General features: G+C 48.2%; 1 protein-coding gene across 2 annotated transcripts in view; it reads left to right on the top strand.

The window, feature by feature from the left end:
* The window catches only part of Alpk3 (alpha kinase 3), a 47,442-nt gene that overhangs the window by 5,836 nt on the left and 29,582 nt on the right, over window positions 1–12,024 (top strand). For both annotated transcript variants that reach the window (XM_035442422.1, XM_027408277.2), the window contains exons 3-4: window positions 3,369–3,490; window positions 11,540–11,657. In XM_035442422.1, coding sequence (XP_035298313.1) covers window positions 3,369–3,490; window positions 11,540–11,657 — 240 coding nt within the window. The remainder of the gene's footprint in view (window positions 1–3,368; window positions 3,491–11,539; window positions 11,658–12,024) is intronic.

Raw genomic sequence — 12,024 nt, 5'->3', positions numbered from 1 at the left:
CCTGCCATGATAGCTCTCTGCCTTTGGAACGGGCACCACGGGGGGCACGGTGGGCAGACACCAGCCACAGGAGCCACATGTCTAGCTTTGATGCCTTACCCGTCTTCCTGTAATAGTGGCCCTGCCGTTTACCTTTTTTCCCTGCTGTCCTGTAATTTCACCTGCTACCTTACCTTCCTCTGAGTTTTCCTTGTCATGGATTCCGCCCCATACTCAGAGACTCAGAACTCTGTGAGAACAAAGAAGACCATCTTACTGTCCCGTGTCTCCTCTGACCGAGGAGCCAGCTCAGCGCCTGAGCAAGTCTGTGGTCAAGGCTTGTGGCTGAAAGGCTGCCCTTTCACCTGCCAGGCTGGGAACAGCTCTCACCCTGGCTGAACTGACTGTTTCCTGGCTACTTCTCACCTCTTGGGCCCCATCCCAGTCTGGGAGGTTTGGGGAGAGTTATCCACAGTTTTTGCTTCTCACACAGAGGAAGATTTCTGACTAGCCAACTGGTTTCTGAATAGTTCATTATGTCTTTGGGTATGATTAGTTAGTTTTTAGGGTGTGCTTGGTTCTTGATGGGGATGAACACATGATGAATAGCCCAGCTGATTCAGAGTGATTCGTGAAAGTGCCAAGAGAAAAGACCAGGGGGATTCAGAGGGAGGGATGAACACACCCAAGGGCTAGGCTCCTTTGAACTTCATGGAAACCCATGATCCTGGGGTTCTTTCAAAATAAATATTAGCCAATGATACCATTAAAGAATCATGGAATTGAATGTACTTGGAACTGTCGAGGTTAGGAAGACCATTACCAGATGTGTGTGGATTTCCTGGTTTCTTGGGTGCCTGGATAGGCTGTACCTGGAGTCTAGCCCACAGCAGAGTGGAGGACAGGGGCAGAAAGCAGTGGCAACCTCAAGCTGTTTGATGGTCAATAGAACATGACAAAATGACTTTCCCTGTCCCAGCCTGGTCTGCATAAAAAGTTCCAGGCCAGCCAGAGTTTTGCAATGAGACATTGTATCAACAACCAAAAAAAGTCCCCAGAGAATAGGACAAGGTAGAAAGATGCCTTAGCAGGCCAGGGCACTTCCTGTCGTTCAAGTCCGGTGACTTGAGTTCAATCTCTAGAACCCACGTAAAAGGGGAAGGAAGAGAACTGCAAGTGGCCCATGTGTCTGCTCTGGTGTGTTGTCCCGTCTCCTCATACTCTCCCCACACTCTCACACACGAAACACACAAATTTAATAAAATAAACCCCAAAGTCTGCTTCAAACAAGCAAAAACAAACAAACAAAAAAAGCAAGTTATGCAATGTAACAAGGATTAACAGCAGTTGGGCTATATTTGGCTTAGAACTTTCTAAAAAGTTCAAGTCAGAAATTGCTATTACGTGATAGGAACAAGAAACATTTTTAAATAGGGTGGAGTGGAACACGTCTTTAATTCCAACATTTGGGAGGCAGAGGCAGGTAGATCTCTGTGAGTTTGAGGCCAGCTTGGTCTACAGATGGAGTCCAGGACAGCTAGGACCACATGGAGAGATCCTGTCTTAAAAAGGAAGAAGAGGAAGAGGAAGAAGAAAGAAGAGGAGAAGAGCAAAGAAAAAAAAAAAGAAAATCATTTGAAACATTTTCAGAGTTGTAAATCACAGCTACTTGAAAGATTGAAACAGGTAGTCCATGGGTTCTAGACGACATAGCAACACGCTGTCTAAAAAAAGGAAAAGAGAAATTTCCAGATGTTATATTCTAAGTGTTCAGGGAGTTGATAGCCTAGATCCCAAAGGTTATCTGTTTCTGAATGACTAAAAGGGGAAAGAAAGGTGTTTATGCTATCTGACAATTGATTTCTCTGTGAGAGGATGCTGCCAGATGCTGTCAAAAGCACCATGTAGGCCTGGTTCAGTGTTCAGGTAGATGAGAGGGGAGGTCCCCATCTTGGGTGGAGCTTAGAAGGAGGACTCAAATACCTGGATGCCAGCATTCCTAGGCACCTTCAGTCCAGAAGTCTTACTTGATTCAAAACACTTCCTGGATTCAAACTTTCTCGTGGAACTCAAGTGCAGAATAATGATTACAGAAGAGATATGTGGAACATGGAGCTTTCTCCCTGCAGTGTGTAGGGAAGAATAATGCTTACAGAAGAGATGATACATGGAGCATAGAGCCTTTTCCCTGTAGAATGTGTCCCTCTGTCTGCATTCCCGCATACTCTGCACCTGCTAGAGAGTCACCGGCAGGTGGATATGGCTCTTGGGCTGACTCCTTGAAGTTCAGAGAAAGGCAACTTGGAATGACTGCCTTTCCCCACGGTTCCTTCTGCTTCTGTTGACTTTCCCTTTCACGGTCCCCCACTGCTGCTCACAAAGGGTGTGTGCCCAGGGAGGGGAGGAGGGCTGGGCACAGCTTGTGCACCACACAACCTGGCTATATGGTTGAGCTTCACGCCTGGGAACGCACTGTCTTTGCTGGTCCATGAAAGGGTTTGGCACCGAGGTTTGCTTCCTGCGCCCAGGAAGGAGTGGACTGTAAGTCCTGAGGATTATTGGTGAGTTTGGGGTAGACATAATAAGCCCACAGATATGGCTAAGAGGGACTCTATCAAAAGGGAACCAAGAGTTCTGGTTTTTCAGGAGTCAGTCTGTTTGGGGCTCGGCAGTCCTATACAGCTGCCAGCCTTGTTTTCACTTCAGCACATGGTGTCCATAGAAGGAGCAGAGGAGCCATAGCTGGCTTGCTAGTGCTTCCCATAGCTCTATGTGACATCAAAATTCATTTGATAGTCCATAGAGTAGAGTCCCCTTAAGAGCCAAGGTCCCCAGCATTGGCAGCTTATTCTTCATCTACTGTGACCTGCTCACACAAATGCTGTGTGTTTCTCCTGAACCCGAGCTCTAGGATACAGTTCCATGCCTCCGGGACCTCTGAATCCTTGAGGGTTGCCTGGTTTTCCCCTCTTTGGCATGGCTGTGCTGTGCTAGGGCTCCATCTGTGATACTTGACCTGTCTACATGTGTGTCTCTCCCGCATACCAGCTTCCCTGGAGATGAAAATGGAGGGTGAAGCCAGCTCCCCACCATCCCTCAGTGAAGATCTGATGGGATGTGTAGGATGGCAGTGTGGTGTGCTCAGGAGCTTGACCTATTGTAATAGGAGCCCCTTGCCTATTGTAATGGCCCTGGGTCAAGGTTGCTTTCAACCCCTTAGTACCCACCCCCGACCTGGCCAGGAAGCCCAGGTACTGTTGAATAAAGACTTGCTCAGTTATGTCTAGGAACTCTGGCCACAGGATGACTGAGGTTTACACTTGGGCAAGGCAAGGCCAGAGTATATTTTGTAGGAAGGGGTCCTTTAAGTGGCCTTTTGCTTTTTCTAGGAGCACCTTCTGCTCCATCATTGCTCAGCTCACAGAAGAGACCCAGCCACTGTTTGAGACCACACTCAAGTCCCGGGCTGTGTCCGAAGACAGTGACGTCAGGTTCACCTGCATTGTCACAGGTAATGAAGCTATTGATACAGCCCCTACCAGGGTTTCTGCACAGAGCAGGGTCCCAGGAGGATGGAATGGGTGTGGTGGGGTGGTAGGTTATGTGTACCAAACTGAGTGAGTTGACTTTAGCTGACCCCCCCAGCCCCGCCCCTGTGCCCTCAGTTTAAACTCTGAGTGTGGGTTGGTCCCTGTCCCTGTGTGTGTGTGTGTGTGTGTGTTTGCGTGCACACGTGCGTGCAGGTGGGTTGCGGATGTGTCTGAGAATGTGGCTCAGTTGGTCAGTTAGTAGAGTATTCACTAGCACACATGAGGCTCAGGGGTTTATCCTCAGGACCACATGAATCTGGCACAGTAGTTTATTTCTGTAATACCAACACTTGGGAGGACAAGAAGATCAGAAGTTTAGGTCATTCTCAACTACATAATGAGTTTCAGGCCAGGGTAGGCTACATGAGACCCTGTGTCAAAAGATAGAAAATGAAGACAATAAACCCCTAACTGGGGGGCTGGACAGATAGCTCAGAGGTTAAGAGCATTGACTGCTCTTCCAGAGGTCCTGAGTTCAATTCCCAGCAACCACATGGTGGCTCACAACCATCGATAGTGAGATCTGGTGCTCTCTTCCCACCTGCAGGCAGACATGCAGGAAGAACATGGTATACAAAATAAATAAAATCTTAAAAAAAAGGAAACAAAGAAATGTGTTGTACACATAAAGTTTTTAAAAAAAAAAAAAACAAACAACAAAACCCCCTAACTGTGCTCAGCAAAGTTCCTTCCCCTTCAAGTATACTACAGGATTGATGAGTGCTCTTTGAAGTTATCTATTGAACATTCTCCTACCTAATAGTTGAGCCATCTAGCCTGAGAGACAGTAAATCATCGTTCTTCCAACCATAGACCCTGGAGGCAAACTGCCTGGCTTGGAATCCTGAGTCAATCTCCTTCCCAGTATAGAGTGCTAAGCAGGTTTCTTTGAGCATCATATATTATGAGCCTGAGTGACTTAATACCTACTTAGTCATTGGAATAGCACCTGGCACACGGTACACACAAGTGTTCACTCTCTTCACTTTCCACTGAGTCCCCTGTTGGGTTTTCAGTAAGACGCCCAGCGGTGCACCTTAGAAACCGTGATTAGGAGTGCTGGGACACAGGTCCCAGGCATTGTTCTTTCCCACAGCTTCCAGTATGGCTTCTCTCTGCAGCAACCTGACCAGCCTCAAGGCCTACAGGATATTTACAGTCAGCTGTGCTCACTATTTCAAAGGGCCCAGACTCATATACCTCCAAGACCCCCACCCCACACACTTTTTTTTTTTCTTCAGTTTGTCAAGGGCATGGGTAGTTTCCAGTTGTCACATTCCCCGATTCTGGGTGGACTTATTTAGCCCAGCCAGGTAACCAGCTTCTTTGGGATTGGTTTTTCCGTGGTAGTAGTCCCAATTACCAGGACTGTTCAGTACATCTGCTAGAGGGACACCGACTCCCTGTATCCTTTATCTTTGTATGACGTGGTGTGTTGCAACTGAATTTTTCCAAACCCTGTGAAGTAAGTGCTATTGTTAGCCCAGCTAGAAGAGGCTAGGTGAACCACCCAAGTCATGAGGAGCTGGTTGCTTTTGCCCCTGGCTGAGTCTCTGGCATTGCAGCACTAGAAAATAACCTCACTCCACACTTTCTCATATGCTGCTTTATGTAGAATGCTTTTAATTCTCTTTGAAAAAAAATCAGGAGCTGGGGATGCAGTTCAGTTGATAGAAGGCTTGCTTGGTTGCTGGGGCTGTGGTGGTGTCATGCAGCGCTGTATAAACCTGTGGCGGGGCTGTCCTATGATCCCAGCACTCTGCAGGTGGTGGCGGGAGGATCATGAGTGCAAGGTCACCCTCTGTTACGGAGCCAGTTTGGCATGCATCAAAACTGTCTTAAAGAAAATTAAATTTTATTTTACTAAATTAATACATGTCCATAGTTCAAGGTTTCAAATTATACTAAAAGATGTTTATCAAAATATAGCCATTTATCCCTTCCACCAGTTTATCTTCCCAGAACCTGGGGTTGTAGGTGTGAGCTACTATGCCTGTTTGTTGGTGGTGGTGATGCTGCTTTTTAAGACAAGGTCTCATGATGTTTCTCCAGGTGGCCCAGAACTCTCTATATAGACCAGCCTGACCTCGAACTCACAGAGATATGTCTGCCTCTGCCTCCCAAGTGCTGGGATAAAAGGCATGTGCCACCACACCTAGCAGTTTTTTGTTTGTTTGGCTTTGTTTTAGGACAGGGTCTTACTGTGTAGTCCAGGCTGGACTCAAACTGAGATCTTGCCTCAGCCTCCTGAGTGCTGGGGTTATAGGTGTGCACACACCACAAGGCCCAGCATTCTGATTTTAAAGACATTTTAACCTTTGCTCTTTCCCCTCTGTCTCTAGTCACAGTTCCTGTGTTCTGTGGGGGATTTCTGGCTAGTTCTCCTTTTCTACCACTTCTAAAATCAGGGCTTGGCTTTGTTGGGTGTGCTGTCGTTTTCTACCTGCCTGTCTTCATCCTGCTTACAAAGATTTTGGCTTCCATTTCTCTTCTTGCCTGTCTCTCTCTCTCTCTCTCTCTCTCTCTCTCTCTCTCTCTCTCTCTCTCTGTGTGTGGGGGGGTATGTGTTTGAGCATACATATCAAAGCACATGTGTGGAGGTCAGAGGACAGCTTTCGGGAGTCAATTCTCTCCTTCCACCCTGGACTCCAGGGATTGAGCTCAGGTCATCAGGCTAACATAGCAAGTGTTTTAAAAACACTGAGCCCAAAGGAATAATTAAAAAATACATCATGCCAGCAGGTGGTGGCGCACGCCTTTAGTCCCAGCACTCAGGAGGCAGAGGCAGGAGGATCTCTGTGAATTCGATACCAGCCTGGTCTACAAGAGCTAATTCCAGGACAGCCTCCAAAGCCACAGAGAAACCCTGTCTCGGAGAAAACAAAAACAAAAACAAAAAAAACAAACCCAAGCCCCCCAAAAAAAACATCTTATTTTAATGTGTGTGCACACAATAGTGCTTGTGTGTGGAAGTCAGAGGACAACTTGTGGGAGTCGGTTCTGTCTTTCCGCCTTGTGGGTCCCAGGGATGGGACTCTGGGTGTCAGACAGGATAGGAAGCACCTTTATTGACAAATCTGTCTCATGGGCTTTTTTTTTTTTTTTTTTTTAATCCCTGTATCTCACTATGAGCAGCCCAGGCCTCGGCCTTTGCTGAGGAGCACCTACCACTTGAGTTGGTACAGTTTTCAGGGCCCTGGGCAACTATAATATTCATATTTTCATTCACTGTTGTACTTTCCCCTCCTCATCCCTCCACACACCCCGAATCTCAGCTCACTCAGTTTTCTGTAGCAGATTAGAAAGTGGTTGCCTTGGTATCACTGTATACCAGAAACAAACAAGGAGAACATGTAGGTTGTAGGAAATGGGGGAGGGGGAAAAGGAGAGGGTGCCAAGAAATAGGGAGACCAGATTAGACATCAGGCCTGCTCAGTTTGGAGGTGTTCCTGGCTGACCAGTGGCTGAGACTGGCCTCTGAGTGAGGCTGCTGCTGTCCCTGGCTACTCTTAGTGGATTCAGGAGGTCCATATCAGTTTCTCCTCCTCCTGCTAGAAGCATCATCCCTGAGCAAGGGTAGATGGGTCAGGGCCTGACTCCAAGGCCTCACCGGGTACAAATGATGCTTCCCTGTGTTTGGACCCTTGTCCTGTTGAGGAAGACTTGCCTGTACCAGGGGAGCAGAGAGCTAACTGGCTGTTCCAAGAGGGCACCTCTGCAGACCTTGAGAAGGAACACAAGACTTCTAGGGTTCTTTTCACTCACAGTGGGAGAATAGGAGACAGTGGATCTATGGCTGGGCAATTTGTTTCCTGGATCCTGTAGGCCCCTTTAGGCTGGAATGCTGTTGTCTCAGACTGCTCATTTCTGCCCAGCATGCTGGCCTCCCTCCCCTACTGTCTTCAGCTCTGGGCACACTGTGTTGGGGTGTATATGTACACATATGCACATTGTCACATGTTGACGTGGAAGAAGGAAGCTTCAGAGGTAGGAAGGTTGGACCAAGGGACCTAATCTGTAGTAAGAACCACATTTCTTTCTTTCTTTTTAAATAATTTATTTTTATCTTATGGCCATTGGTGTTTTACCTTCATGTATGTCTGTGTGAGGGTGTTAGAAGCCCTGTACCTGGAGTTACAGAGAGTTTTGAGCTGCCATGTTGGAACTAGGAATTGAACTGGGTTCTTCTGGCAGAGAAGACAATGCATCAGATCCCCTGGAACTGGAGTGACAGGTGGTTGTGAGCTGCTTTGTGGGTTCTGAACTTCAGTCCTCTGTAAGAGTAGCAAGTGCTCTAAACCATTGGGTCATCCTTCGGGCCCTCATTTTTTTTTTTTTTTTTTTTAATGTTGAGGATTGGTAATTGCATTCTCCTTAGGACCAATATAAGGGTTAGATGAGATATACATGAAAAGTGTTTCTTTCGGTTCATCTTCTGGCACACAGTAAGTCTTCTTCAATAAATGTGAACAACTTTTGCTCAGGGGAGCCAACTGAAATTCCGTATCTGAGTTCTCTTAAAACTCTAAACTCCCATTTCTCCAAATCTGAGTTTTTCCAAACTGGAGTGGTTGGGATGAAGCTGTAGGTGTCCAAGTTGGGTTCCTAGCAAGCAGGCTAGCTGTGAAACAGATCACAGGCTGTGAAGAGCCAGGGGAAGGCCGCTGGTTCAGGTTCTATTTTGCGTTCTCCTGGCCAGAGGTCTGTCTCTCCGTGAGTACACATGCATACCTGCCCAGGAAGTATGTGTGCAGCTGAGTGAAGGACCTAGCCCCTTCTGGCTTTTGTGTATTTATATAATATAGTGCACATTATCCAGGGGATAACCAGTATGTTCCCCACATAAATTTGTTTTCAAAGCCATTCCTGCTAGGAAGCCCTAAATTGTCAGCTTGATTCTCACTGTGGGTAGAATCACAAGAAGTTCACGTGGGGGTGAGGCCGCAGCTGTGAAGGCAATTCACTGGTCTCCTCTCTGCCCCATGCCTTTGCCCTCCTCCAGCCTCTCTGGACTGGAGGCTGAGGATGTCCTGGGCAGGTCATGAGGCAGAAGACTCTAAGGCCCTGGTGGGTGAGATCATCTCACAGGATGGTGAGAGCACCTGCGCTGGCCCTGACCACATGTGCAGTGATGTTGTGACCAGGGGCTTTAGTGCACAGTGGAAACACAGGGCTCAGTTTACAGCCAGCGCGGCCTAGTTTGTTCTGGCCAAGCCAGCTGTAGCCTTGCCTCCCTTGCTCCCTGATGCTGTGTGCTGTTCCCTAGCTTGCCCTTTGCCTTTCCTCACATGCCAGGTGCAGTTCCTCTGTCAGGCATGCCCTGCCCACCCAGCTTTTGTTTCTGTTCTCTTACTCCTGTACTTGCTCATCTAACAGACGGTTACTAAGTAACTACTATGCAGGCACTGACTCAGGTGGAGGAGATGCCACAGTGAACAAGTGGTCATCATTCCTGACCACTTGGGTCTAGAGTCTAGGGGGAGAGATGGCCAAGGAGCTAGGCTCTTACAGCACCATGACTAGCGCGGGAGGAAGAGGAAGTATGCATTGGAGTCTTCTGAAATTCTGCTTAGTCTTTGAGTCTAGATCAAGTGTCACTCACTCCAAGACTCTCTACCAAATCCTCAGCCAAGGAGCTTGTTTCCTTCTCTGGACCCTAGGCTCTTCATACACTGTTGATGTATGATCTATAAATATTTACTCACTGCAGATTGCATGCCAGGCGCTATTCTAGGAACCGAAGCTCACTGATAAGTCCCCACTGTCTGAAGCTGACATTCCGTGATGGGCACACACCAGCTAACAAGCTCGATGTGTCATGTGGCAGCATGCTCTGGGAAGAAACGATCATAAAAAGGAAGTGCTGAGTGCAGGCTTGCAGGGGTGTTGGGAAGGCCTCTGTGAGGAGTTAACTGGGAGGCAGATCTCCACAGGAACTGAGGTACAGCCTCAGTTCTGGGCTGTGAGAATGAGCCAGCAGGACGCAAAGGGGAGAGAAGACGAGATAAGGGCAGTGCAGAATAGAGTGTAGGCTGTGTGGGCCTGTGGAAGACAGGAGCCCCTGGGGTCCTTGCTGCTCCTTGGCCAGCTGGAGGCAGTCTAGGAAGTGAACAATGTGTAAGTCACAGGGGACCTTGATGGATAGTTCTGGTGTAGTAAAGGGAACAGGAGCAGGGCTGGAAGATGGGGAGAAAGAACTGTATAAAAGATTTCTACAGCCGGGTGGTGGCGGTGCACACCTTTAATCCCAGCACTAGGGAGGCTGAGGCAGGCGAATCTCTGTGAGTTCGGGACCAGCCCGGTCTACAAGAGCTAGTTCCAGGACAGCCTCCAAAGCCACAGGGAAACCCTGTCTTGAAAAACCAAAAAAAAAAAAAAAAAAGATTTCTACAGGCTTGTGTGTGGTGGTGCACACTTTATCCCAGCACTCAGAGGCAGAGGCAGGCAGATCTCTATGAGTTCAAGGCTAGCCAGGACAGCAAGGGCTACAGAGAAAGACCCTACAGAGAAAGTCTCAAAACAAAACAAACAAAAAACCCCCCAAAGCCGACAACAACAAAATAAAAAAAAATAAATAAGAGAATAAATAGAAGATCTCTCTTCTTTGTTCTTTTTCTCTTGAGACAGGGTAGCCTCTCATTCTGTAGCCAAGGCTAACCTGAAATTATAGGGTGTGAACCACCATGCTAGGTTTAGAAGCAGGATTTGGAAGTATGTTGACTTCCCTCCAGTTCCCATTAGTGTAGTTCCCTATCTTTCACTGTAACCAAGCATCATCCACTTTTTCAGAACAGAGCCATCTCACATGCCCTCAGTTATATGTCCAGGGACTGGGGAACGGCCCAGGGAGGGAAACGCTTGCCCTCCAGCATGAAGACCTGAGTCTGCTTCCCAGCACCCATGTGAAAGCCTGGAGGTACTGGCATACACCTAAGGCCTCAGCAGCAGGGAGGCAGAGACAGCAGGACCTCAGAGAAGCTCCTAAAAAATAAGCTGGGACGGTTTGGATGTCTGTGTGCAAGTGAAAAGCAACAGAGGAAGAAACAATGCTGACCTCTGACCTTCACATGCGTGCACACACATCCCACACACATGCATGCACACAGACACGACAATTAAAAATAAAAATTACACTTCTAGACACAGTGATTGGATTAAATTAGTGGCCTCCAGGGAAGCAAGAGGCATGTGACTGTGTAGTTAGGCATCTGCCACATGGATATCCTGGGAGTCCCTAGGAAGGACTGGTATGTTTTCCCCCCTCCCCTGGGTTTTTTGAGATAGGGTTTCTCTGTGTAACAACTCTGGCTGCTCTAGAACTCATTTTGTAGACCAGGATGGCCTGGATCTCACAGAGATCCGCCTGCCTCTGCCTCCAGAGTGCTGGAAGGAAAGGCGTGCACCACCACCGCCTGGCGACTGGTAGGTTCTTTAGTTACCCTCATTACAGTGATTCTCTCTCTCTCTCTCTCTCTCTCTCTCTCTCTCTCTCTCTCTCTCTCTCTCTGTGTGTGTGTGTGTAGATAGGTGGATCAAAAGTGAGTGGATGGATGGGTGAGTGTTTTAGTTTGTTGTCAAAGGATGCAGCTTAGGAGCTTGGAGTGAAAGGAGGGGTCACAGCAGTGATGAGGTTTGGAAGGAGGCCCATGAGGTAGAGTCCTTTCTGTACGTGAGGATATTGTATGGGCCATTATAGAAAAGAAGCATCTTATTCCCAGTTACCAGTCCCTAGAAACCCCTCACCCCTTCCTACTAGAAAGTTCCCCGGTCTTCTTCCTTCCACCCGGAGGGGAGATGCTTTCCACTTTGACACATCCTACATTCTGAAAGTGAGCTGAGCAACTGGGGTGGTGCTTCCAGAGGGTCTGGAGCACTGGTACTGTGCAGGAAGCCCTCACCGCTATGTATTCTCCCTCTATTTTGGATCTCATCATAGCAATATTCAATCTCTTTCTTCCTTCCTTGTTCAGGATACCCAGAGCCAGAGGTGACCTGGTACAAGGATGACATAGAACTGGACCGTTACTGTGGCTTGCCAAAATACGAGATCACTCACCAAGGCAACCGTCACACCCTGCAGCTATACAGGTGAGGGAGAGGGGCCTGCATGGCTCTCTGCCCTCCTGAGGGCCCTCTGCCGGATCCTGCCACCAGACATGGAGTCAGCCGGGTGGAATGCCCAGGCACTCTCTGCAGTTAGAGGGCAGGGTTCTGCGGCTGAGTTGATCTACCTGGTGAACTGCGCTGTCTGCCAGTGTCTGGGATCTCTCAAGGCCAGGGTAGGCGTGCTTCTTACAGCCACGAGTCAGTGCATACAGAGGAGGTCCTGACCCGCAGAAACCTTTTCCATGAGGTCAGCAGCCAGAAAAAGCAACAGTGTCATCATTACTGCTCTCGGGGGCTGTGTTGGTCACCTGCTTCTGAATGGAGCTCTTCTGGGCCCCAAGTCTAATCC

The sequence above is a fragment of the Cricetulus griseus genome, chromosome 3 (genome assembly GCF_003668045.3).
Source record: "Cricetulus griseus strain 17A/GY chromosome 3, alternate assembly CriGri-PICRH-1.0, whole genome shotgun sequence".
Taxonomy (NCBI): Eukaryota; Metazoa; Chordata; class Mammalia; order Rodentia; family Cricetidae; genus Cricetulus; species Cricetulus griseus.
This window is presented reverse-complemented; position numbering and strand designations above follow the sequence as displayed.